At 37.5% G+C, this 27,986-nt stretch overlaps 1 protein-coding gene across 5 annotated transcripts in view; it reads right to left on the minus strand.

Moving 5' to 3' along the window:
- Positions 1-27,986, minus strand: part of PKHD1 (PKHD1 ciliary IPT domain containing fibrocystin/polyductin) — a 456,884-nt gene that overhangs the window by 146,378 nt on the left and 282,520 nt on the right. For all 5 annotated transcript variants that reach the window (XM_069562807.1, XM_069562808.1, XM_069562806.1 and 2 more), the window contains exons 54-55: positions 14,789-14,902; positions 12,285-12,372 (exon numbers count right to left, since the gene is read on the minus strand). In XM_069562807.1, the coding sequence (XP_069418908.1) occupies positions 12,285-12,372; positions 14,789-14,902 (202 nt within the window). The remainder of the gene's footprint in view (positions 1-12,284; positions 12,373-14,788; positions 14,903-27,986) is intronic.

Genomic DNA, 27,986 nt, shown 5'->3' on the forward strand with positions numbered 1-27,986 from the left:
CATATGTCTTTTCCAAGCATGGAGACAATAGCCAGTTTAAGATTAGGACCCACTAGCTCATTGGACCAAAAGGAACCATCTTCTTTTGGATACTACAATGTGATCCTGAACTCCTGCTAATAAATGAATAAGGTCACCATCTCTATGTTCTAATATTTGAACTAAGTTGTTACAGTATATTCATGAGGTTTGATTAATGAGCACCAAAATAATTATAGTAATTTTTGAATTTAAATTCAATATTCTAATTTATTAGACAAGATGCCATTGAGTCAACAGGCTCTATAAGTTCTGATTTCCAGAAAAGATACATCAGTCCAGTGTAGCACACACTTATTAAGAACTCTTCTTTAATTTATGTTGTGTGCTGGATGCTAAATAATACACCAAATAAATAAGTAAAAAAAAAACAGTATTTTCCTCTCCTGTAGAACACTACTTGGAGGAACAGGACATACATACCTGAAGCAGCTTAGTATCAACTAATAAGAAGTATATTTTTATTAAAATTATAAATCATAGAATCACATGGTATATTGATTCAAATGGTAGAAAATCAGTGTGTGCTGGAGGGGAGACTGAATGTCCTGTGGGAGGTGTGATAGAATCTTTAAAGATCAGTAGGAAGTGTAAAGGTAAAGAAGAGATGCAAGGGTACTTCTGACCCTCTAATTGCATTTATCAAATATTTAGAAAGCCAGTAGAGAAGCTGTTTTGGAAAGTGACATGGAAGTGCCAAAGTGAGTGTGTAGCAGGAGACACAATAAATATTCCAAACAAAGTGTATCCACAGAGCAGCCACTGTGGAAAATGATGTAGAATTTCCCTTAAAAACTAAAAATAGAGTTTCCCTATGATCCAGCAATCCCACCCCCCACCATAGATCCGGAAAAGACAAAAGCTCTAACTTGGAAAGATACATGCACCCCAATGTTCATAGCAGTACTATTTATAATAGTGAAGACACAGAACAACCCAAGTGCCAAACAACAGATGAAAAGATAAAGAAGACATGGTATATATACACAATGGAATATTAATCAGCTATTTAAAAAAAGAATGAAATAGTGCCATTTGCAGCAACATGGATGGACCCAGAAATTGTTATACTAAGTAAAATAAGTCAGACAGGGAAAGACAATATTATATGGTATCACTTGTATGTGTAACAGAAAATAATACAAATAAACTTATTTATGAAAGAGAAACAGACAGACATAAAAAAATAAAGTTATGGGTACCAAAGGGGATGGAGGTATGGGATAAATTAGCAATATGGGATTAACAGATGCACACTACCATATATAAAATAAACAACAAGGGTTTACTATATAGGACAGGGAACTACATTCAATATCTTATAATAAACTATAAAGAAAAGGAACATTAGAAAGACATATTAAATTGGCTTTTAATAGAAGGAAGATTGTAGATCAATGTTTAAAGAAACAGGTTGATTGAGGTCTGTAGTTCAGTTCATACTGTACTAATATCAACTTGTTGAATTTTATAGTCTGTGGTCATGTAAGATATCACCAAGGAAAGCTGAATCAAGGATACATGGGAATTCTACTATTTTTGCAACTTCCTGTGAGTCTTAAATTATTTCACATATTTTTAAAAGGTTAAAAAAAGAAACCCATAAAATGAATGCACTATGATAACCATATATCATTATATATAAACGTATTAAAGTACTCCTCCTCAGGACTGATACTAAATAATTTTGTTTTTAATATGATTGTGTTTTTAATATTTGTAGTATGTAGAACACAAAAAATGGAATCAGACAAGCTATGGTAAAAATCTAACCTCAGAAACTATAGCTTTCTGACCTTGGAAATTTTACTTCTCTTCTCCAGCCTCAGTTTTTATATCTATAAAGCGCAGATAGTAACATGTAACTTGTAGCACTGAGAGATTTAAGTTAGATAGTGTATGTACAATGCTTGGTAGATGTCTGACACAGAATGAGCCTAGATGATAAGAACTCAGTAAGTGGCAGCTAGTTAATTACTATCGATAGTTTTAATTAATAAAATTGAGTTTCTTTCACAATAGCCTATAACTTGATTCTGAATGAGGTTTTTAACACATTCTTATAAGAAAAATCCATTCATATGGCTCCTGCCCAATTCCAACTTTCTAACCTGATAACAATTAAAGATTCTTATTGATTCCTGTTAGAAATGCCTCCCTGACAAATTCTTCTGGGCATCAGAAAAGCACTTTAAACTCAACCTGACCAAATCTGAACTCATCTTTTCCAACAAATTTAGTCCTCCACTAGTGAATGGTGCTGCCACCCATTTACACAAACCAGACCCAAGTAAGCACCTCACGCCCAATTCATCCTCAGATGGAGAGGATCCTATCGTCCTTGCCCACTCCCTCCCACCATATCCTCTGCATGCCTTTTGTCTAGGAAAACTCTAGTCAAAGAATAAGATTAATCAGAGAAGTAAAAAATGCAGAAACAAAGGAAAACCATAAGGAGACTAAATAATAATAATATAACCATCAATCATATTCAAGGACCTTTCATTCTTTCTCAAGGGCTTATAGATAATATTCTAAGCCATATCCTATGCACTGTCTTATAGATACTAAAACACTAGATGGAAGAAGTTAACTACATAATGACCAGACTACCCAGGACATGAGCTGACACATTCCGAGAACTGGCCTCAAAGAAATGGGAACAAATGGAACTGAGTTTAACTGTAATGAAAAAAACCAACAGGAGATGGAACAACGGACTGGTTCCAAACTAGGAAAGGAGTACATCAAGGCTATATTTTGTCATCCTGCTTATTTAACTTATATGCAGAGTACATCATTGGAGAAGGAATGGCAACCCACTCCAGTGTTCTTGCCTAGAGAATCCCAGGGACAAGGGAGCCTGGTGGGCTGCCATCTATGGGGTTGCACAGAGTCGGACACGACTGAAGCAACTTAGCAGCAGTAGCAGTAGCAGCAGCAGCAGAGTACATCATGAGAAATGCCAGGCTGGATGGAGCACAAGCTGGAATCAAGATTGACAGGAGAAATATCAATAACCTCAGACCAGCAGATGACACCACCCTTATGGCAGAAAGCAAAGAAGAACTAAAGAGCCTCTTGATGACAGTGAAAGAGGACAGTGAGAAAGTTGGCTTAAAACTCAACATTCAGAAAACTAAGATCATGGCTTCTGGTCCCATCACTTCATGGCAAACAGATGGGGAAACAATGGAAACTGTGACAGACTTTATTTTCTTGAGTCCCAAATCACTGCAGATGGTGATGGAAGCCATGAAATTAAAAGATGTTTGTTCCTTGAAAGAAAAGCTATGACAAACCTAGACAACATATTAAAAAGCAGACACATTACTTTGCCAACAAAGTTCTATATAGTCAAAGCTATGGTTTTTCCAGTAGTCATGTATGGATGTGAGAGATGGACTATAAAGAAAGCTAAGCACCAAAGAATTGATGCTTTTTGAACTGTGGTGTTGGAGAAGACTCTTGAGAGTCCCTTGGACTTCAAGGATATCAAACTAGTCAATCTTAAAGGAAATCAACCCTGAATATTCATTGAAAGGACTGATGCTGGAGCTGAAACTCCAATACTTTAGCCACCTGATGAGAAGAACTGACTCATTGGAAAAGACCCTGATGCTGGGAAATATTGAAGGCAGAAGAAGGGGATGACAGAGGATGAGATGGTTGGATGGCACCACTGACTCAATGGACATGAGTTTGAGCAAACTCTGGGAGTTGGTGATAGACAAGGAGGCCTGCTGTGCTGCAGCCCATGTGGTCGCAAAGAGTTGTACATGACTGAGCAAATGAACTGAACTGAACTTAAAACAACCAAGTTGATGCTGGTTAGACCACTGATGACCAATTTGCAAATGACCGTTAGAGATGACTATGCTGTTTCTGCATGCAGCATTCCGCCACCCCTCCCCCACACACACACATGCACACTGTCTATAAAAGCTTTCACCCCCTGCTTGTAAGGGAGGAAGAGTCGACTTTTAGACAGATGTCCACCACTCTCCCCACACCCTGTTGCCAGCATCTGAAGTAAAGGAGACTTTGCTTTCCATCAGCCTGGCCTGTTTATTGACTTTTGAGCAGCGAGCAGCTGGACCCCACACTCTTTTGGTAACAATCCTAGAGATTTTGTCTCCTGTCTATACATCTACACACTTCTCTCCATTGCTACTCCACCTCCTAACTACAAGTTACACTGTCCCTCACTTGCACCTCCTAAGGAGCATCCCTAGATCTGTTTTGGGCCCCTCCTGTTGTCTGTGTTATACCTAGAATGATTTTCTTAGACATAAAAATGTGAGTATTGGTGCTACCTCCCACCCATACAATTGCCTTCAAAGCCTAAAATAGTTGCACAATGCTATCAGGAGGCTAAACGCTGAAATTCTTGATCACAATATAGCCCTGACTCATAACTAACCCTTGAAGCCCAATCATCATGGCTTGGTCTGTTCTCTCCTCATCAGCCATCCTGGCATTCAGGTCCCTAATGTTCTCCATTCTTCTTCCCAGCAGAGACTCACCTCTTGGGTCTCTCTGCCTCAGTCACCTGCAGTAACTCCTCCTCTATCAACTTCTAAAAAATTAGACTGGCCTCAATCTCATGTCCAGGCTCCAATTTTCTCCTCTCCCGGTTGATACACTTCTAGATCAGTGACACCATCTACTTCATCAACAGGATGACTCACTGTCATGGTCTCACTGAGCCCTGTGTTCTGAATTAAACTGCCTTCTTCACATCTCTACTTGGTGTCTCCAACTTAGCACATCCCTGCCATCATCCATCCTGACAAGTCTGTTCCTCTCCCAGTCTCCCCATCTCAGTGCATTCTTCCACCACCCACCAGGTTGATCAATCAAAAAACCTGAAGGACTCCCCCTACCTCAATATTCAATACATCGGCAATCAGAGAGTATCATTTCTTCTCTCCATCTCCACTGCCTCCTCCCCAGTCCTGGCCACCATATTTTTGACCTTAGCTGACCTCCAGATACCCCCCAGCTTCTGTTCTTGTCTTCATGATACATCAACTTCACAGCAGCCAGTTGTTGCTATTTAGTAGTTAAGTAGTGTTAAGTAGTCGCCTGACTCTTTTGCGACCCTATGGACTGTAGCCCACCAGGCTCCTCTGTCCATGCGATTATCCTGGCAAGAATATTGGAGTGGGTTGCCATTTCCTTCTCCAGGGGCTCTTCCTGACCCAGGGATAGAACCCCGTGTTTCCTGCATTGCAGGCACATTCTTTACCACTGAGCCACCAGGAAAGCCCAAGTAGTTTTCAAAACCTAGATCAGATTCCATCAATTCCTCTGTATAAAACTCTCTGTAACTTTCCCTTTGATCCCTCACATGTAAACAAGGTACCATGTGACTTAGCTTCTGTCATTTCCCTTCTCTACAAAGATCCTCCCTGTCCACTCACTGTAAAAGGATACACCTCATATCCCCCAGCTATCTTGGATCATACCACCCAGTTTATTTCCTTACTAGCACATTTTATAATCTACAACTATGTAACTATGTCCTTTATATTTTTCGATTTGCTTGTTTATTGTCTATCTCCCTTCACTAAGATGTAGACTCCCAGATGACACCCATTTCTTCAAATTTGCCTCTAAATGTGCAGTGGTTATAGCCACACCTGGCACACAGTAAATACTCATCAGCTATTTATTGAATGACTAATATCAATAACCTCAGATGACAAATGACACCACCCTTATGGCAGAAAGTGAAGAGGAACTCAAAAGCTTCTTCATGAAAATGAAAGAGGAGAGTGAAAAAGTTGGCTTAAAGCTCAACATTCAGAAAACGAAGATCATGGCATCTGGCCCCATCACTTCATGGCAGATAGATGAGGAAATAGTGGAAACAGTGTCAGACTTTATTTTTGGGGGCTCCAAAATCACTTTAGATGGTGTTTGCAGCCATGAAACTAAAAGACACTTACTCCTTGGAAGGAAAGTTATGACCAACCTAAATAGCATATTCAAAAGCAGAGACATTACTTTGCCAACAAAGGTCCATCTAGTCAAGGCTATGGTTTTTCTAGTAGTCATGTATGGATGTGAGAGTTGGACTGTGAAGAAAGCTAAGTGCTGAAGAATTGATGCTTTTGAACTGTGGTGCTGGAAAAGACTCTTGAGAGTCCCTTGGACCGCAAGAAGATCCAACCAGTCCCTTCTAAAGGTGATCAGTCCTGGGTGTTCTTTGGAAGGAACGATGCTAAAGCTGAAACTCCAGTATTTTGGACACCTCATGCGAAGAGTTGACTCATTGGAAAAAACTCTGATGCTGGGAGGGATTGGGGGGCAGGAGGAAAAGGGGACGACAGAGGATGAGATGGCTGGATGGCATCACCGATTTGATGGACATGAGTCTGAGTGAACTCCGGGAGATGGTGAGGGAACAGGGAGGCCTGGAGTGCTGCGATTTATGGGGTCGCAAAGAGTCGGACACAACTGAACTGAACTGAACTGAAGGGCTGTCTGCTCTGGCTACAGTACTCTTCACACACACCCTGCCCCCACTTTGCTTAGTGAATGCCCACTCATCTTTTAGTTCCCACCTTTGAAACCACTCTTAAGGGAAGCCTTCTCTAACCTCAATCATTGCCTCAAGTTCTCATGTTTTTAGAATTCTATACCACCTTCCTTCATAGCCTCTATCATAGATGTAATTTTACATTACTTTTTATTTGATTAATGTCTGAAGGCAGAGATCATGTCAATTTTCACTGGTAATCGTATATTCAGGCCACCGTTCAATGTCTGACATATGGTAAGAATTCACAAAAATTGTGTTGAAATATATAACAATGTTAGCATAACTACAAAAATAACAACTTTCTATTAAGATATTCTGTACTTAGAGAAAAACACACCAAAGCAGCAGCTATCTATCAACTCATCAACAGTTTCCTTGCTGTGCTATATGTCTTTCAGACATTTCTTTATTTACATATATGTATACATAAATATTACTTTTAGTTACAAAAGTAGGCTAATATGTAATATTTCTCCCCCATCCCCACTGCTTATATCTTTTCCCTTTTGTCACCTGGAATTCATTCTTTTTCACTTTTGCCAATTTGAAATTTTAAAACGGTATTTAATTTTCATTCGCTTAATATTTATTTAGGTTCTAGTACAGAACATTTTTGCCTATGTTTGTTAGTGAGATGTATGTCTTCTTTTGTGATTTATGCAATTCATTCAACTGTTTAGCAATTAATCTTCTTGTATTTGTATTGTTTTCTTTTTATTCTTAACAGTGCTTTACATACAAAAATATTAACCCTCCATACGTACTATTGTACATTGCAAATATTTTCTCATTTGTCAATTGCCATTTTATTTTGTAACTGACATGCAAAAATACTGGTATTTTTAATGTTCCCAAATCTATTATTTCTTGTTGTTATGTTTGTTATAATTCTTGTTATGATCCCACGAGTGTTTCCTAGTTCAAAATCATACAATATTTAAATGTTCTTCAGATAATTTTATGGTTTTGCTTTATAACATTTAGTCATTTTAAATTCATCTATAATTTATAGTACACTTGCTCATTGGAAGGAAAGCTATGACAAACCTAGACAGCGTATTAAAAAGCAGAGACATTACTTTGCCAACAAAGTTCTGTATAGTCAAATCTATGGTTTTTCCAGTAATCATGTATGGGTGTGAGAGTTGGACTATAAAGAAAGCTGAGCACCAAAGAACTGATGCTTTTGAACTGTGTCCCTTGGATTGCAAGGAGATCAAACCAGTCAATCCTAAAGGAAATCTGTCCAGAATGATGCTGAAGCTGAAGCTTCAATGCTTTGGCCACCTGATGCGAAGAACTGACTCATTGGAAAAGACCCTGATGGTGGGAAATATTGAAGGCAGGAGGAGAAGGGGATGACAGAGGATGAGATGGTTGAATGGCATCACCGCCTTGATGGACATGAGTTTGAGCAAGCTCTGGGACTTGATGATGGACAAGGAAGCCTGGCATGCTGCAGTCCATGGGGTCACAAAGAGTTGGACATGACTGAGCAACTGAACTGAACTGATAATTTATAGTAAAGGATAAAGTGGGAATCTAATTTTATATTTTTCCAAAGCATTGACCAATTATTCCAGCATAAATTTTCAACTAAATGGGAAGCCCTTAAAATTGAAATGCCAATTTATTCCAATTCTATTTGAATATTGCTATGTAGTCTATTGCTGTGTAGTCTCTCCAGTTCTGGTGCCAATAGAGTGGGTAGCCTAGTCGTTCTCAAGTGGGTCTTCCTGGAATCAAAGCAGGGTTTCCTGCACTGCAGGAGGATTTTTTACCAGATGAGCTACCAGGGATACAATATACATATATACACACACATATATATGTATGTATTTAAATAATTGATAGCGTTTGGCTATCTTCAAGTATTTATTGTACCAAAAGACATAGATTTAATGAGTCAGATTCAAAATGCATTTTTTGGTTTGTGATTAAATTTGCATTAAATTGACATGTTTAAAACATGGAGTTTTTCCATTTATGTTTTGCATCACCATTTATTCTGATCTCCTTTATGCATTTGACTAGTGTTTTATAGATCTGCTTTTATGGCTCCTGTAATTTCACTTGTTTATTTATAGATATTTTCAATTGAAATTTTAAATAACACTGTACACTGTAATTTAAAATTTTATTGCTCACATATTAAAAGGCTATTGATTTGTGCTTTTACTGAATGCTCCTGTTGTTTTTTCAGATGATTCTCTACTTTTCTAGAAAAAAAGTGTATATAATCTGCAAAAAAAAAGGTAATTTGAATTCCTCTTGGTAGTTACAGCTGATTTTTTTAGTTACAGTATTTACTTGATTCAATATATTGGCTAAAAATTTGTAAACTATTTTTAGTGATAGCTATAATATACTGTGATTTTTAATGTCAGTTTTTCAATAGAAAAGACAGTTGCTTGTATAAGAGAGATTTTTAATTGTTTATTTTGTATTATTACTTAAAGCAGTGACTAATGACTAAACCACCCCATTAAGAAACATATTGTTATAGTCTTAATTCATCATTTATTCCAAGAATGCAAGCTGAATTTTACTAAATGCATTTCTGTTTTGTACCAAACTGAACAAATTCTTAGTCTTTATATTTTTTTATTTAGGTAAGTTATATTAACTAATTCATTTCAAACCATCCTGCTTTGCTTGAATTAATCACTCATTTTCCAATAAATTACTGGATTTCATTTGTTGCTGTTTTACTTAGGATACAACTTGGATGTTGCCTCAGTTTTCTCTTTTTGAGTTATCTTTCGCAGCTGTTTTAAAAATTATTTTATACATGCTTGCTAAAACGAATTGGCAATCTTCACATATTTTTCTATGCTATGGAATAGATTATACAACACAATAAGTGTTTGTTGACTGCATGAATGGGTAGGAGAACATGTCATAAATTTATTTGAACAAAATGTATTCTTGGAAATAAATATTTGATAACTTTACGATTTTTGCTGTTATTGGTTAATTTTAGTCTCAAATTTTAGTCTTCTTTAGACAATTATGATCATTTATGTTTCTATATATAACTTATTTTTTCTTAATTTCAGAATGATACTCTATAGATATACATATTTTTAGATTACAATTTTTATCTCTTCGATATCTATTATATTTGAATCCCCATTTCTGAATTATATTTTGTTTTGTGTGCTTAGTTAGTAAAGATTATACCAGTACTTCTAAAAAAGAAATCAAGTCTACTAATTTCCTACTTTGTAAATTACCAATTTCTGTCTTTATCAGGTATGGATTGATTTCATACATGCGAAGAGTTGACTTATTGTAAAAGACTGATGCTGGGAGGGATAGGGGGCAGGAGGAGAAGGGGACAACCCAGGATGAGATGGCTGGATGGCATCACGGACTCGATGGACATGAGTCTGAGTGAACTCCGGGAGATGGTGATGGACAGGGAGGCCTGGCGTGCTGCAATTCACGGGGTCGCAAAGTGTCAGACACGACTGAGCGACTGAACTGAACTGAACTGTGGTTATTTTGTTTCTGGTTTCTAATACTAACAACCTGGTTCATTTATTTTTATATTTTCTTATTCAACAATAAAGGCATTTAATGTGATGACATGTATGGCCATGTCTTATTCAATTATTCTCATTATTGTTATTTTCCAAGTATTCTATTGATAAAAGTTTGATCTCTTTGATAACAAAAGTTATTTAGGAGAAGGTATATCATTTTTTTTCTTCCATCTTGCAAAAGATTAAGGAAGTTGGCTAAAATTTTGTGTTAATCTCTGTTTATTTTACTGTAATTATGTTGTATATAATTTATTAAAATTTATTAAACTTTTTAATTATAATTATATTGGGGTAAACATATATTTTATATAAACCAATTAAATTGTCTTTACTATTTAGTCATATTTCTTCATATTTTCTTTATAATTTTAATCTAATTTAAAGGTTTAAACTGAAAGAGGTAAGCAAACTTCATTGCCTTCATTATTATTTTTGTTTCTGTTAATTTCCTTTCTTTTTTTAGAGATTTACTTTATATATTTCATATATAACATAAGATATTATGCTATCTGGTATAAAACTTTCCTTACTGTATCTATACTCATATCTATACTTTCATTACTATTTCTGTTTCTGGTAATTTCCTATCTTTTTTTTAGAGATTTACTTTATTATTATATTATCTAGTGTAAAACTTTCCTTACTATACCTATTCTTATTAACCTTTTGACAATTTCTGGATTTTATTTGCATTCTTAAATTTTAGATTCAGTTTAATCTCTTTATTAGAACACGGTTTTTAATTTTTTTCAGTTCTTGCAAAGTGGAAGGTATCTTTTGCTCTCATATGTGAACAGCATTTTAGCAGGGTCTATGTTTATAAGCCAAACCTTTGCCTATAATCATTTTTCCCTACACATGTATAGATTCTTGCACTACTATCTTCTGACATTTAACGGTGTAGAGAATTCTAATGTTATCAAGCTTTATGTCTTCTTTTGTTTTTCTTTTACTTTTTTCACTGTTTTTTCTTGTGCTGTGAGGATTTGGAGCAGCCATGATTCTCAATGTTGTTCAAATGAAATGGAACTAATTCCAAGTCTTTTATGTGTATTTTAGTTAAGTTTTAATTATTCTTTGTGGTGTCATTATTCTGGACTCTTATTAAAAAGAGCCATCACCAAAATGTGCTTTTATTTTCTGTTCTCTATTTCTAACACCTTCTCTTTTATTATTTTATCTCTTGATCTTATCTCTTCATTCATGTAGATTCCATCAGTTTCCTTTTTATGTTGCCTACTCATTTCATGGAAAAGGGCTTGGCAACCCACTCCAGTATTCTTGTCTGGAGAATCCCATGGACAGAGGAACCTGGCCGGCTACAAGTCCATAGAGTCGCAAAGACTCAGATACGACTGAAGCGACTTAGCATGCCACAAATGCACTCACTTTGAGGCAGCGGTGATTTCATTCTTTATTGCCATCAAGGTATTATTAAATTCCATCTTTGAATTTAAATTCCATAACATTCTTTATATACTTCATCTCACTCATTTTATCTCATCACTTCAATTCAGATATTGCAATCCCACCTCATATTTTATCTATTATTCATAGAATTCATATTTTTTAAAGATTTACTGACAGCAGTAAACATGTATTATCTAAAATTTACTCCTTACTTAGAGAATGAACTTATGGTTGCCAGGGGCAAGGATGGGGGGAAGGGATAGTTATGGAGTTTGGGATGAACGTGTACCTACTGCTGTATTTAAAATGGATCAACAAGGACCTACCGTACAGCACACAGAACTCTGCAAGTGTTATGTGGCAGCCTGGACAGGAGCGGAGTTTGGGGGAGAATGGATATATGTATATATGGCTGAGAACCTCACCCAAAACTATTGCAACATTGTTAATCAACTATACCTCAATACGAAACAAAAAGTTTAAAAATAAACAATAAAAATAAATAAATAAAATTTACTCCTTAAATAAATTATATCCTCCCCAACCTTTTGCTTGTTTTGTTCTCCTATTACATTACAGAGTATATTTTAAATCCCTGTAGCCTTTAATATTTCCCACTTATCTCACCTTGAATTATGATTCTTAATGAAAAATTTAATTTCCTATTGTAACAAAACCTCCAGCCAAAGCAAGTTAAACCAAAAAATATATCCCCCTAAATTACTCTCATTCCTTACCTCTCATTGCCTGAAGCAATGTCAGCCCCAAGACGTGTCCAGGATTTCTTAGGATAAGCACTATGAAGCTGAACTTTTCCAAACACTCCTGAAAATAAAAGGAGCAACAGTTTGATAGGAAACTCCTTCCAAGAAAATTAAGACCACACAAGTAAAATTCATTGGAGCACTTATTGTATAAGATACATGATACAGAAATTATATGTTAAGATGTCAACCTTATTATAAAAAGAACATTTAAGTGCTTTATTTTCAGCAGGTCACCTATATCTCACGTAACTATGAAACATTTTTCTCTTTAAAGCTATAGAGAAATGAATGCTACATCACACCTAGAAACCCAAGAGCTGGAAAACAGACCACTCTAACAGCTAACTAGTTAGATTTCCACCATTAAGTGTCTCCAAACCATTTGCAACTCTGTTGGAAGCTAACTGGTTTTGATATTTTATGTTATACAGTAGATTTTCCAAAGAAAAGGATAATTTTGTTTCCTGAAGAAAGAGATTTGGTGCTATGAGCTTTATTTTCAGTGGCTGGACCTCAGTGGGTTTTGTTTTGTTTAGTTTAGTTTTTTTTTTGTTTTTTTTTTTTTGCATTACAGATATCAAAGGATAGATCTCTAACTCCTTTGTTTCAAAATATAATTTATTTCAGACTCATAAATTAAAGTCTTACCAGGGATATGCCTGATGAAGTCCAGTTTTATTCCTCCAGGTCTTTCCTCTTACACATTTTATTGCCATTTAAAATCACATGAGGCAAAATTCTCCATATTTTAGTCATCTAAATATGTTTTGAGCATGAAATCAAGCAGCACCAGAATTATGACTGTGCACCCTTAACATGTCTATTTATTTGTTATCAGATAAATAACCATACATACAAATGAATATATTTATACATGTTTGAATAGAAGTTTCTAGTATTTTCTTCCTGCACCCAAATGGATTGATTGCCTTCATACCCTTGGATTAATGTACCCCTTTTACTGGAATTCAAAGATTTCACAATTTTTAGCAGCAAATGCATATATAAAGGAAGTAAACACCAGTCAGGCATAAATAGTATGCCCTGGGCTTTCATCCAATGTGAACTAAAAAAAGCTCAATTAATTAGAACCTAATCAACTATTTGTGTCAGCACCCACAGTTTTACCATATTCTCAGCAAAAAGTCAGAAGAGAATAAAACTAAAATAAGGATTAGTGGAAATGAAAACAATATTCCCACTTTCAGGACATGTTGTGGAATCAGTCTTTCATAACAATAATATAATATCATCATTATCAAAAAATTAATATTTTCCACTATTAGCTATGAAAGCTAGATAGGAGAGGAACATGGAGTAATTTAGAAGAATTTCCAACAACAAAGATTTTAACATAAACCATTTTATTTCCTTTAATTTACCAGAAAGATTTCCTGATCATTCCCAGTCACCAAAGGTTTACTGCAACAACACAATTTCTTATTTGTTTCAAGAAGATTATAATACTTGTAGAGATTATTTTAAATTTTACTTATGCAGTGACAAACAATTCATTTCTTTTTCAATTTAGCATCAGAGAAATTTTCAAAAAACACTTGTTTGGCAATACAGCTGACACTGGGAATCAAGCTGCACACCCTCATATACTCAACGCAAGCCTAGTCCACGTCTTTGGTGGCACTCCATGGAACATAGTGGTTACCAGACAAAAAACGTCTGTGTTCCTGTTATGATCCATCTAGTCTGTCAACTTGGAAAAAAGTAAAATATTCCTTAACCTCATGTTCATAAAAAGATAAAATAAATAGCACATATGAAAAATCATTTGGAAGCAATAAAGCACTATCAAAGTATTATATGGCAATGGCTATACTTTATGAAACTAGGTTATCAAACTTCATGCTATCCTAACATGATTGTTTCCATTTTACTGAGTGACTGAGATCTTATAAAACTGGAATTGCCATACAGAGAAAATAAGAAAATACCAGAAATCAGTAAAAAGTCTCTTATACTTTTCCCTTAAAACTACTTTATTGTGTGGCCCTTACATCATACTTATACAAGCTCAGTCCCAGTTTCTTTGTTCTTCTGTAGATGAATTTTAAAATAGGACTTGGTACTATGGCAGTTTCAAATGAAGAAACTGTCAACAGTAAATGTTTCTTAGTAATCTATAGATCTATCAGTTTTAAAATATTATGAATAACTGCACAGTATTCAAAGTTGATAATACAGACTGTCCAGCCTTTGGTGTCTGACCAGTCTGGATAAAAATCTAAGGTTCTGACAGCATAACACTGTATGGGTTTCAGCATATTGTTTACCATTTCTGAGTCTTAGTTTTGATATCTCTAGAATGGACACTCCTTACAGGAGAGCCGTTAAATGAAATCATAGATATAAATTCTCTGGATGAGTGCCTGGAATTTGGCAGGTGTTCTATGAATGATACTTCCCCATCAGAAAATACATACGTTTCATTTTTAATAAGAGTGGCATTATACTCTTACCAACTGTTCCTGGATCAATATGAATTCCATTGAAACGGTCACAAAAGACTCCCTCTGAAGCTCTAAGGTGAATTAGAAGCTTTTTTTCTTTTTCTAAGGGATTTTCTGAAGTACCTGTTTAAAAAGGAAAATACATAATTCAAATTTATTTGAAGTTAAGGAGATAGAAGGAAGTTGTGATGTAATTTTGAGAATGCAAAATAGATGCTATAAAATAGAGTAGGTGGAAAACAGCCAATGTTGCACAGATGAAATAAGAAAAGGTAGAGAAATAAGATGCAGTAAACATGTCTGAGGGAGGCTGGATTACTGCTCAGCAGATATTCAGTCTTTTTAAGGCAGAGTATACTTTCCTGACCTATTAATAGTGAGCCTGGTCACATGATTGGTTTGGGCCAATGAAATTTGGGTAGAAGTGACAGTAATGCCAGTTCTGAGTTGATACTTCAAAATGCTGGACAAGTTTCATCTGATCTTTTATAATAACATTTCCTGCCATGAAAGGAGAATTCCTTAAGTAGCCCCTAGGGTCTGGATGAAGAAACATATGCAGCAGACCCAAACAAAACCCCTTAGCTTGAACCAAGTCAAACTGAGTCTGGCATCAATATTTGTTGTTGAGAGCCACTGAAACTTGGGGATTCTTTGTTACCCAGCATTATTCTAGCAAAACCTGACTGATACGCTGTCTACGGCTGGATCCCCACATTGCTCTACATGTATTTTAGCAATTAATCTTCACAACACAACTGATAAGTAAGATCTCATTTCAGTGTTAAATACTCACACAGAACGAGAAACAGAGGCTAAGGAATTCATCCAAATTTATCCAACTAGTAAGTAATGGTCTGAATTTGAACAATGGTCTGTTTGTGCTGTGTTTTATGAAACAAATAATGGGTTATTATCTAAGCCTAAACTCTTTAAGCAGCATAAGGACACAATCTTCAGGCTGTGATGTTCAATGAGCAGTTGGGAATTACTTCTGACCTTAACCTGTTGATGTAAACTGCAGAGTTTGGTCACTTTCACAGAAAGAGAATTGCTTGGGAAAATTACTGAAACTGTGTTTTTGAGTATGAACCTATCAGAGATTATTTTCTTCAGGAATATATCTTAGAGGATATAAAACATTATAAAGCCCAGGTGGAGACAGTGGTCAAGAACCTGCCTACTAATGCCAATGCAGAAGTAAGAGTTGCGGGTCTGATCCCTGGGTCTGGAAGATCCTCTGAAGAAGGAAATAGTATTCTTGCCTGGAAAATCCCATGGACAGAGGAGCCTGGCAGGCTAGAGTCCATAAGGTCGCAAAGAGTCAGACATGACTGAAGCAACTTAGTACACTTATTAGATTTTTGAAGAAGCAACTATTGAGAAGATTATCTCCAAACTGGATAAAAGAAGCTGACAAAACACATCTGTTATCAAACATGTCTTTCCACTTCGAAATGCCTGAAAACAAAACCCAGAATGAGGCTGCCAAATATGATACGAAGTAAATGGAAACTTAAAATTGCCTGGTTGTTTTTTGGCTAAGTGGTCTTTCAGGGGCATAAAATCATGTTCCCCAGTTGGCACCCCATCTATACTTGGGAAGCCAAAAGCTCAGTGTGAGTTGCCAGCTTGCTGCATACCTAGCTCTACAGTCCAGGCTTCACAGCCATCGGTCTACAAACGACCATTGAAAGTAAGACTCAGAGAGATAGGTAAATTTTCCTGGAGTCAAACAGTATGACAATGGGCATGCAAGAATTAGACCCCACAGCCTGTTTTCTCAATAAGATGGTAAAGTACTTGGTTGTTCCACCTAGGTACTCAGCTGAGTGACTAGTATATCCTCTTAGCCAAAACAAAGAAGTGCTAGAGCAGAAAGAAGGGATGCTGGGGAGGAGGAGAATGTTCAGAAAATGTGTGTGGTGTAGCTCTTATCTGGCGGTTTGAAGTCTGTCCAGTAAGCTGTTTTCCAACTGTGATTTCATTTATTTCACGGAGGGTAGTTTAGATTCTTGGGGGGGAAATGGCCTAGTACTAAACAGATACCAGAGAGAAAAAAAAAAAAAGTAGGACAGCTTTTGCCCTAGAGAAATGTATGCAGAGTCCCACGAAAAGAGTTCAACGTTCCTCTAAAATCAGAGATTAAATCAATTATGCAACCCAAAACAGCAGCACATGCGGAGCTTTCACAGAAAGTCTGGGCAAAATTAGTCAGCCTGCCGTGATCTTTGAGTATCTGAAATGGCCAGAGTTTGGATTCTTCATTGTGATGTGGGGGGAGGGAAACATGGAGAATAGGGACCAAGCAGAAAGAAGGCAAGAATAACCTAAGAGAAGGAAAGACATGCTATGTTAACATGAAAACAGTATTTCTCGAATGTGTAGAAGCTGTTCTATGAAAAGCCTTAAAGTTCAAACTCCTCACTGTATGCTCAAATCCAGCAAAAGAAAGGTGAAGTGCACTCACCAGCCTGGGCTTTGTCCCTAATTGAGAGGAACCACAGCTAAGAGAAGGATCTAGGAATCATGCAATTCTCTGATTTTCCTCCCTAAAGCTGCTTAGAGATGCTCTAAACTGTAACAAAAGGCATTTTCAGCCTTGATGGATGCAGATACTCACAATGGAGGGGAAATTGTTGTTGCCATGCTGCAGAGGCAAGCCAGGTGTTTTTGCATAGATGATTTCATTGAATTCTCACAACCCAGTGATGGATATCGCTAAGGTTCTCATGAAGAGATGGCAACAAAGAGAGGTTAAGGAGCATTTAACAGATGACACAGCTAAAAAGTGAGGGAGCTGGGCTTAGGCTGAAAAGTCCCATCAGTGAACACGTGGCCACGGAGGAACACGAAAGAAGTAAAGAGAAGTTGTCACAATTTAGAATGATGGTGGGCAATGGAGGGGAAACAGAATATGTTCCAGATGCTAAAATCACCTGGGGAGATGGAAGGAAAGTAAGTTCTGATATATAAAAGATAACTGTTATAATGATTTGAGGAATATGGTACAAATGGATTCCATGAACTTCAAAGGTAAGAAAAAGGGAAAAGGGCCTTATATGATTTTATTAACTCTTTGGTAGAATCAACTATAAGCCTAGTTTACACTTAAAGTCCACCCTTTTAGCATGACTCTCCATACCTGGTGACTAAGCCAACTTACACTGAACTACTCACTTACTGCTCCCTCTACCCTCCTGTGTGTCCGTGAGATTCCCCAGGCTTTTATACGCCTACCTCATCCTGTCCTGTTCCTGCTGCTGCTGCTGCTAAGTCGCTTCAGCCATGTCCGACTCTGTGCGACCCCATAGACAGCAGCCCACCACGCTCCCCCGTCCCTGGGATTCTCCAGGCAAGAACACTGGAGTGGGTTGCCATTTCCTTCTCCAATGCATGAAAGTGAAAACTGAAAGTGAAGTTGCTCAGTCATGTCCGACTCTTAGAGACCCCATGGACTGCAGCCCACCAGGCTCCTCCGTCCATGGGATTTTCCAGGCAAGAGTACTGGAGTGGGGTGACATTTCCTTCTCCTGTTGCTAATCACCCCTCAAAACTTGGCTTCACTGTAGTTTATTTCTAAAAGCCTCTTACGACCTTGAACTAGATGTCCCCTTCTGTGCATAAAAAGGTCGGGGCCCCTTGCTGCGGTAAGTCTCCTTTGAGGAACCTGCCCTCAAGAAATAGTATGGAACACAGGCAAAGGTTAATGCCCAAAGTTCTCCTCTGCAGTGTTATCTATTTATAATTACAAATATTGGAAAATGGTTTGAAATAGCAAATGATTAGAAACAAATTTATGCCTTTAGAACTACTCCCTTCCCCTGCCTGTCAGTTTCCCTGCCATGCTAAAGAGCTGAGCCATCTTAACCAAGTCCCCAAACAAGACCAAACCAAGCTCAGAGGCAACCTTCTCTAGGATCCTTCCTATCAACTACATCTGTGTTAAGGGGCCTTCTGTGGGCTACCACACATACCGTGTTCTCCCTCAATGCTTCAAAATTGTACTCTAAGGGCCTTCTATTAGGCTTCCTCCTCTTTGCAGTACACTCCCGGAGAGAAAGGGCTGTGTCTTTCTAGTAGGGTTCACTTATAGTTTGTCCCCCAAACAGTGAACTAGGTAATTTTAACCAATCCTCTTGCAGAAAACAATCAGATACTCCACAGTAAAAAAGACTCAGTTCACGCATAAGAATACTAAGTATGTATGTGCCTAGCATCATACCTTCAGAGTAAATAAAGCAAAATTGACAAAGGAGGCAAGAATATACACAATGGAGAAAAGACAATCTCTTTAACAAGCATTGTTGGGAAAACTGGTCAACCACTTGTAGAAGAATGAAACTAGAACACTTTCTAACACTATACACAAAAACAAACTCAAAATGGATTAAAGATCTAAACGTAAGACCAGAAACTATAAAACTCCTAGAGGAGAACATAGGCAAAACACTCTCTGACATAAATCACAGCAAGATCGTCTAAGACCCACCTCCCAGAATATTGGAAATAAAAGCAAAAATAAACAAATGGGACCTAAATTAAAATTAAAAGCTTCTGCACAACAAAGGAAACTATAAGCAAGGTGAAAAGACAGCCTTCAGAATGGGAGAAAATAATAGCAAATGAAGCAACTGACAAACAACTAATCTCAAAAATATACAAGCAACTGCTGCAGCTCAATTCCAGAAAAATAAATGACCCAATCAAAAAATGGGCCAAAGAACTAAATAGGCATTTCTCCAAAGAAGACATACAGATGGCTAACAAACACATGAAAAGATGCTCAACATCACTCATTATCAGAGAAATGCAAATCAAAACCACAATGAGGTACCATTTCACACCAGTCAGAATGGCTGCAATCCAAAAATCTACAAGCAATAAATGCTGGAGAGGGTGTGGAGAAAAGGGAACACTCTTACGCCGTTGCTGGGAATGCAAACTAGGACAGCCACTATGGAGAACAGTGTGGAGGTTCCTTAAAAAACTGCAAATAGAACTGCCTTATGACCCAGCAATCCCACTGCTGGGCATACACACTGAGGAAACCAGAACTGAAAGAGACACATGTACCCCAGTGTTCATCACAGCACTGTTTATAATAGCCAGGACATGGAAGCAACCCAAATGTCTATCAGCAGATGAATGGAAAAGAAAGCTGTGGTACATATATACAATAGAGTATTACTCAGCCATTAAAAAGAATACATTTAAATCAGTTCTAATGAGGTGGATGAAACTGGAGCCGATTATACAGAGTGAAGTAAGCCAGAAAGAAAAACACCAATACAGTATACTAACGCATATAAAAGGAATTTAGAAAGATGGTAATGATAACCCTATATGCGAGATAGCAAAAGAGACACAGATGTATAGAACAGTCTTTTGGACTCTGTGGGAGAGGGCAAGGGTGGGATGATTTGGGAGAATGGCATTGAAACTTGTATACTATCATGCAAGAAACAAATCACCAGTCCAGGTTCGATGCATGATACAGGATGCTTGGGGCTGGTGCACTGGGACGACCCAGAGGGATGGTACAGGGAGGGAGGTGGGAGGGGGGTTCAGGATTGGGAACACATGTACACCCATGGTGGATTCATGTTGATGTATGGCAAAGCCAATACAATATTGCAAAGTAATTAGCCTCCAATTAAAATAAATTTAATTTTAAAAAAAAAAAAGGAAAAAAGAAAAGAATGATAAGGAAAAGTAGATATACCTAAAATAACAGTGTCAAATTAAACACAACTGCTCATAAAATAAACAAGAAAATAATAAGGATGTAACAGGTTTGACTAATACAATGAACAAATAATAGGTGTAGACGGGAAATAGACTCATAAAGAAAATATATTCTTTTCAAGCTTCCATAAAACATTCACAAATATGGATCATATGATGACCCTAAAGCAAATTTAGCAAATTTAAAAAGATTAAAACCATACAGCATTTGCTTGCCTACCATATTTCAGTCAGAATATACAGTTCATCTAGGTAAAGATCTATAAAATGAACTATATTAAAATAAAGGTTTTCCAATTATCTAGAAACACCATTAGAAGACGGCAAAAGCAAGCCACAGAGTAGGCAAAGGTATTTGCAACACATATAACTAACAAAAGGTACTTTTCAAAATATATAAGTGACTTCAACAAATCAATATAAAAAAGATAATTCATCATTTAAAAAGGGGCAAGAGAGTAGCTACTTCAAAAAAAGATACCAAATAGACAAGAAAAAATTCAAAAGTGCTCAAATCACATTTAGTTCAGTTCAGTTCAGTTTGCAAATTAAAACAATCGTAAGATCCCATTACATTCCCACTAGCATGGATTCCTGTTTAGTTGAACTATGTGCTGTTTATTTTATGAACTTTTCTGTACATGTGTTATATTTTGTACACATGTCATATTCTAAACACAGTAAATGATTATATTTCAAGGATACTTGTCAATAAGTACTTATTCATCAAAAGAATAAAAATTGGTTAAAATTACATTTTTTTTCTGCTTCTCTAAACCACTAAATTTTTTAAAGCTTTAATGAGGTATAACTGACGTACAAAAAAATGCGTATGTTTAAGATTTATTTACCAAAATGGTTACTGTTAAGTCTGTCTAGTAGAGACAAACCCAAGATAGATTTTGCTTAAAAACCTATACATTTAAGAAAAATGTGATGTTTGTCAGAGAACTAATATCCATCTGAAAATAGACAGATATTTCTATTCTTGATCTGATATTGAAATATGTGTTATTTAACTGTTGGCTACCAATCTTCTTAGGACCTCACAGAAATGGAGTTTAGTACTTGCTGAACCTATGAAGAACAGAGCTTTTATGCTTTTGCCCTTGTAGTTAAATAAGTACAATATTTATAAGCCACATTATTTTGATTTCACCTTTTTATTAACCAGTAGTTTGATTAGAGAATGATCAGTGTAGACAGAAACTGATTTGTTGGCTGATGATCTATATTAGCTAAGTTACAAACTATTTCACAGATATCTATGTACCCTTAAATTTACATATGAAATGTGTAGCTAATTTATTATATTTTTAATCATAAACTTGAAAGAATATATTTTTGTTTGGCTTGGGTTTTTTATTTAATATACATCATCAGAGGATTCTCTCTGGCAACTCAAGAAGTCTGACTACTGGGTATTGTGGCTTTAAGCTGGAGGATATGTTTTAATCTACACTTTTCTCTGGTTTGTCTCCTTCTTATTACTTAATCATCCAATGAGCCTTACAGAACTGTCAGTTTGGAAGGCAATAAACTGTGTATGGATTTTTCTTCTTCTTTAGGATTGAGAAACTCCCAATCATGGAAGCAATGAAACTTCCATACGCGTAGTACTTCATTTCCTGACAATCAAAGTCATGTGCTAATGATGACCTTAGGCTCCTGGCTACAAATGTGAGACAGGGCTGACAAATACCCATCATGGGCTCTGCAAAACAATATGTGACAACTTTTAGGCTAAAAACCCAGCTCCTACCATAATTACTGAATGACTAGGCAGTGCATCATGTGACCTGGCTCTGACAGGCCAGGCACAATGTTGTGCAGAGTCCTCAGGGACACTGAAATGTGGGGCATGTGTTGTTTACTTAGGGATCAAGGAGATTTCTGTTAAGTTTTAAAGACACACATATATTATTACTGAGTATCCCTCTCTGAAATTCTCCTACAAACTATCACGAGAGAATTTTCTATTTGCAATTTTGAAAGTATGCATAAGATTAAAACACTTTCCATCGAGTTGCACATTTGGATCAATAACATGTTAACATCACGGATATCTAAGATAACAAAGCACACAAGTTAGAGCATGGAAATGATGTCTCATCTGAAAAAGGACAGTGATGAAAAGGATGCATACAGACAGCTATTCCTGGGCAAAGAAATACAAACATTTAAAACACTCAACAAACCAATGTTTATTGAACAGGCTTTGAGTCAGGCATTTTTATAAGTCTTCCTCTCCTAGACAGAGTAAGATTGAAAATACTCTAGATTTGTACAAGATCACCAATTTTTTCAATGTGTTTTTACCCCCATTTATTTCTCCCATATGGGGATGGGGAAACATAAGTCATTTATACATTAACACTACAAGTCCATCCTCACAGATGTTGAAATTTAAGTGTCAGGAGACTGGATGTATTGCAAGAAAAAGGTATTAAGCTGAAAGACAGACTTAGATGTGTTCATTAATTTATATATACACTAGTCAGTCATATGGTACATTATCAGAAGGGTACTATGTCCTAGGTACAAGGGTTACAAAAATATTGTAAAGTCTATCATCTAATACAGAGAAGACATTCATGAGAACATACCATTTCATAACATAAAAATGAATGTAATAAAGATGATATGAATGATAGAATGAACCAGAAGAAAATATACACTAAAACCTACTGAATGGAGACAGAATATGTTCATAGTAAAGGTAATCCTTGGACAAAGGCTTGAAGGACAAAGATTTAAAGTAACTAAAATAACTTCTAATTCTGGTCCTGCTCTTTACCAGCTATGAGACCTTGGAACCAATCAATAATCTCTGTGGGTCTCAGTTCCATTATCTACATGCTGATACAATGATTCACACAATCTCTGAGGTCTAAGATATCATATTTATAAGTCCACTATTGGGGAATTTTCCAGAAGTTGTGTAACAAGTTGCTAAACTAGATTTATAATCCAGATATCTAGAATTCCCATATTCATGAAGATCCCAAACTAATTTCTGTCTTGTTAAAGTCATATGCATGAGATTATCAAAAAGTAGCTATTTGGGGGAGGGGATGAGATGTATGGAGAGAGTAACAGGGAAATTTACAATACCATATGTAAAATAAACAGCCAATGGGGATTTGCTGTATTAAAAAAAAAAAAAAAAGAGCCTGGTTTAAAAATAAATACAGGAAAGCATTCACAGCAAAAAAATCTATTCATAAAAATCAGTTCAGTTCAGTTCATTTCAGTCGCTCAGTCATGTCTGACTCTTTGCAACCCCATGAATCGCAGGACACCAGGCCTCCCTGTCCATAACCAATTCCCGGAGTTCACCCAAATTCATGTGCATCGAGTCGGTGATGCCATCCAGCCATCTCATCCTCTGCCGTCCCCTTCTCCTCCTGCCCCCAATCCCTCCTAGCATCAGAGTCTTTTCCAATGAATCAACTCCGCATGAGGTGGCCAAAGTATTGGAGTTTCAGCCTCGGCATCAGTCCTGCCAATGAACACCCAGGACTGGTCTCCTTTAGAATGGACTGGTTGGATCTCCTTGCTGTCCAAGGGACTCTCAAGAATCTTCTCCAGCACCACAGTTCAAAAGCATCAATTCTTCAGCGCTCATTTCCATACATGACCACTGGAAAAACCATAGCCTTGACTAGACGGACCTCTGTTGGCAAAGTAATGTCTCTGCTTTTGAATATGCTATCTAGGTTGGTCATAACTTTCCTTCCAAGGAGTAAGTGTCTTTCAATTTCATGGCTGCAATCACCATCTGCAGTGATTTTGGAGTCCCGAAAAATAAAGTAAGCCACTGTTTCCACTGTTTCCCCATCTATTTGCCATGAAGTGATGGGACCAGATGCCATGATCTTCGTTTTCTGAATGTTAAGCTTTAAGCCAACTTTTTCACTCTCCTCTTTCATCAAGAGGCTGTTTAGTTCCTCTTCACTTTCTGCCATAAGGGTGGTGTCATCTGCATATCTGAGGTTATTGATATTTCTCCTGGCAATCTTGATTCCAGTTTGTGCTTCTTCCAGCCCAGCGTTTCTCATGATGTACTGCGCACAGAGGTTAAATAAGCAGGGTGACAATATACAACCTTGATGTACTCCTTTTCCTATTTGGAACCAGTCTGTTGTTCCATGTCCAGTTCTAACTGTTGCTTTCTGACCTGCATATAGGTTTCTCAAGAGGCAGGTCAGGTGGTCTGGTATTCCCATCTCTTTCAGAATTTTCCACAGTTTATTGTGATCCACACAGTCAAACGCTTTGGCATAGTCAATAAAGCAGAAATAGATGTTTTTCTGGAACTCTCTTGCTTTTTCGATGATCCAGCAGATGTTGGCAATTTGATCTCTGGTTCCTCTGCCTTTTCTAAAACCAGCTTGAACATCTGAAAGTTCACAGTTCACGTATTGCTGAAGCCTGGCTTGGAGAATTTTGAGCATTACTTCACTTCACTATAAACACTGTAAGAACTGATTTACGCATTCACTCATTGGCCTCATTCTCGACTCTATGTCTGTTAGTGTTAGAAAAAATAAATAAATGAATAATACAATGGGGAAAAAAGCAATTATCTGCAGATTTTGAACTCATTTGTGTTCTTTATTGCTTTAGAAACAACGCAGCATAGCTGAAAATCCAGCCCACTCCGTGAAACCCATGCCTGCTCTTCACTAGTCTCAGCTACAGTGACTGCTTTTCTGCTTCACGACTATGTAAAGCACATGCCTAGCTCTGCCTCAGGACTTCTGCGCCAGGTCTTCCTTCTGTCTGAAACTTTTAGTTCAAATCTTTGCAAGCTTAGCTCTTTGTTGTCTCCATGGTCTCAAGCCACACCGACTCTTCAGAAAGTTGTTCACTGACTACCTAATCCACGGTGCCAACACCTCTCCTCAGTTCACTTCTCTATTCAGTTTCCTTCAGAGCATGCACTAACATCTAAAATTATGTCCCCTTTTATTTTACTATTTTATTGTCTATTTCCCCCAACAAAAGAGTACAAGAAGGAATCGTACCTGTCTGGCTCACTGCTGAATACTCAAGTCAGCGGAAGAATGCTTGTCACTGAGTGGGCATTCAGTGAAAGAGAAAGTGAGGGAAGGCTGGAGGAAGGGGATGGCGACGGGTAAATCTACTTTCTCCTTAAACCTAGTGATTCATTCCATCATCCAATAGACAGCTTGCTACTCCTGAAAGCATGTAAAAGCTTGATGACCTCACTTAATAGAGATGACTGCTCATTTTCAAACCTGAGATTGAATCTGTTCGATGGTACTTAAGACTATATTTTAAGCCAAAACATGAAGTTGTTCAAGAATAGATAAGTGGCATTAAACTTATTAGAAGTTATTCTCCTTCAGGAAATGTTTTTCTTTGTTCAACATGCAAAGTAACATTTTGCATCAAAAGTATATTTGACAGCCATTGTTAAAAAAATACAGGGCTTCCCTGGCGGCAGATAAAGAATCCGCCTGCCAATGCAGAAGATACAGGTTCAGTCCCTGGGTTATGCAGATCCCCTGGAGAAGGCAATGGCAATGCGCCGCAGGTTTCTTGCCTGGGAAATCCCATGGAGCCTGGCAAGCTACAGTCTGTGGGGTTGCAAAAGAGTCAGACACAACTGAGGGACTAAACAACAACAAAAATGAAGGTAAAGGCCGGAATAAGATGGTCAATTTACTCTCCTGATTTCATTCTTTCTGCTGTATCTCATACTACTAACCACTGCCTCTTTCTTGCAAATCTCTCCTTTTGTTTCTAGACATTATTTTCTTTTCATTGTCCATCTAGCTTTATAGCTGTTTATTTTCCTTTATCTTTCCTGAGGTCAGCTTCCTCCATTACCCTTAAAAGCCGTCTCTGTCTCACAGCTTTGATTTCATGTTTGGCTGCTAACCCTCAAATATATATATTTAGCACAGTCCTCTCTTCTGTGCTTTCTCATTAATCTATTTGTCCTCTATATATTGCCACCTACACTTCCCACTGAAACTTAAACTTGACATTTGTGTCTAAAGGTTTACCAGGTGCCTGACACTGTTCAAGCACTTCCACCAAAGAAGCCTTTAATAAATAAATATTGTTGATGCTGTTGTTGTTCAGTTGTTAAGCCATGTCTGACTCTTTGTGACCCCATTAATTTACTAAGTTCCTATAAAACTCGATAAAATAAGCATGATTATTCTTGCTCCCATTTTAGAGATAAGAAAACTGAGGCAGAAATAGCTCATGTAATTTGCCAGAGTCACTCAACTAAAAGGGCTTCTCAGGTGGCACCAGTGGTAAAGAACCCACCTGCTAATGCAGGAGATATAAGAGACACAGGTTCTATCCCTGGGTCAGGAAGATCCCCTGGAGGAGGGCACAGCAACCCACACCAGTATTCTTATCTGGAAAATCCCATGGATAGAGGAGCCTGGTTATCTACAGTTCATAGGGTTGCAAAGAGTTGGACATGACTGAAATGACTTGGCACACACACTCAACTAAAAAGTAGTGGGAAGGAAGTTTTGTCCTAGCCTCACCATGGACCCAGATCTCCCAACCTGAAACCTAGGAAGTATCACCTCCTCACCTCACATCAAAATTGCCACTTGATTCTAGGAATTTTTTACCCCCTCAGTACTTCCCTAATTCATTCTTCCTCTTTAGCTCCAGTGTCTTCACTCTATCTTTCAGTTTCTTTTCTAAAACACCTAATAGCCTTCTCACTTTTCACTGTGCCCCTTCCAGTACATCCGCTATATTGCCAAAAGTGATGGCTCTAAGATCGGATCTAATAATGTCACTTCCCTGCTTAAAAACATCCAGCGCCAGGGCACTGCCTTCATGAGAAAACCCAAACTCTTTAACATAACGCATAAGGCCAAGAAGCTTCATCGACTACCACCATTTTATAAATCCTACAATCCAGACAAACCCGGTTTCTGCAATTTCCTGAAGGTATAATCAGTTCAGTTCAGTTCAGTTGCTCAGTCGTGTCCAGCTCTTTGTGACCCCATGAATTGCAGCACACCAGGCCTCCCTGTCCATTACCATCTCCCGGAGCTCACTCAGACTCAAGTCCATCGAGTCCGTGATGCCATCCAGCTATCTCATCCTCTGTCGTCCCCTTCTCCTCCTGCCCCCAATCCCTCCCAGCATCAGAGTCTTTTCCAATGGGTCAACTCTTTGCATGAGGTGTCCAAAGTACTGGAGTTTCAGCTTTAGCATCAGTCCTTCCAAGGAAATCCCAGGGCTGATCTCCTTCAGAATGGACTGGTTGGATCTCCTTGCAGTCCAAGGGACTCTCAAGAGTCTTCTCCAACACCACAGTTCAAAAGCATCAATTCTTTGGCGCTCAGCCTTCTTCACAGTCCAACTCTCACATCCATACATGACCACTGGAAAACCCATAGCCTTGACTAGACGGACCTTAGTCGGCAAAGTAATGTCTCTGCTTTTG

The sequence above is a fragment of the Ovis canadensis genome, chromosome 20 (assembly GCF_042477335.2).
Source record: "Ovis canadensis isolate MfBH-ARS-UI-01 breed Bighorn chromosome 20, ARS-UI_OviCan_v2, whole genome shotgun sequence".
NCBI classification, from domain to species: Eukaryota; Metazoa; Chordata; class Mammalia; order Artiodactyla; family Bovidae; genus Ovis; species Ovis canadensis.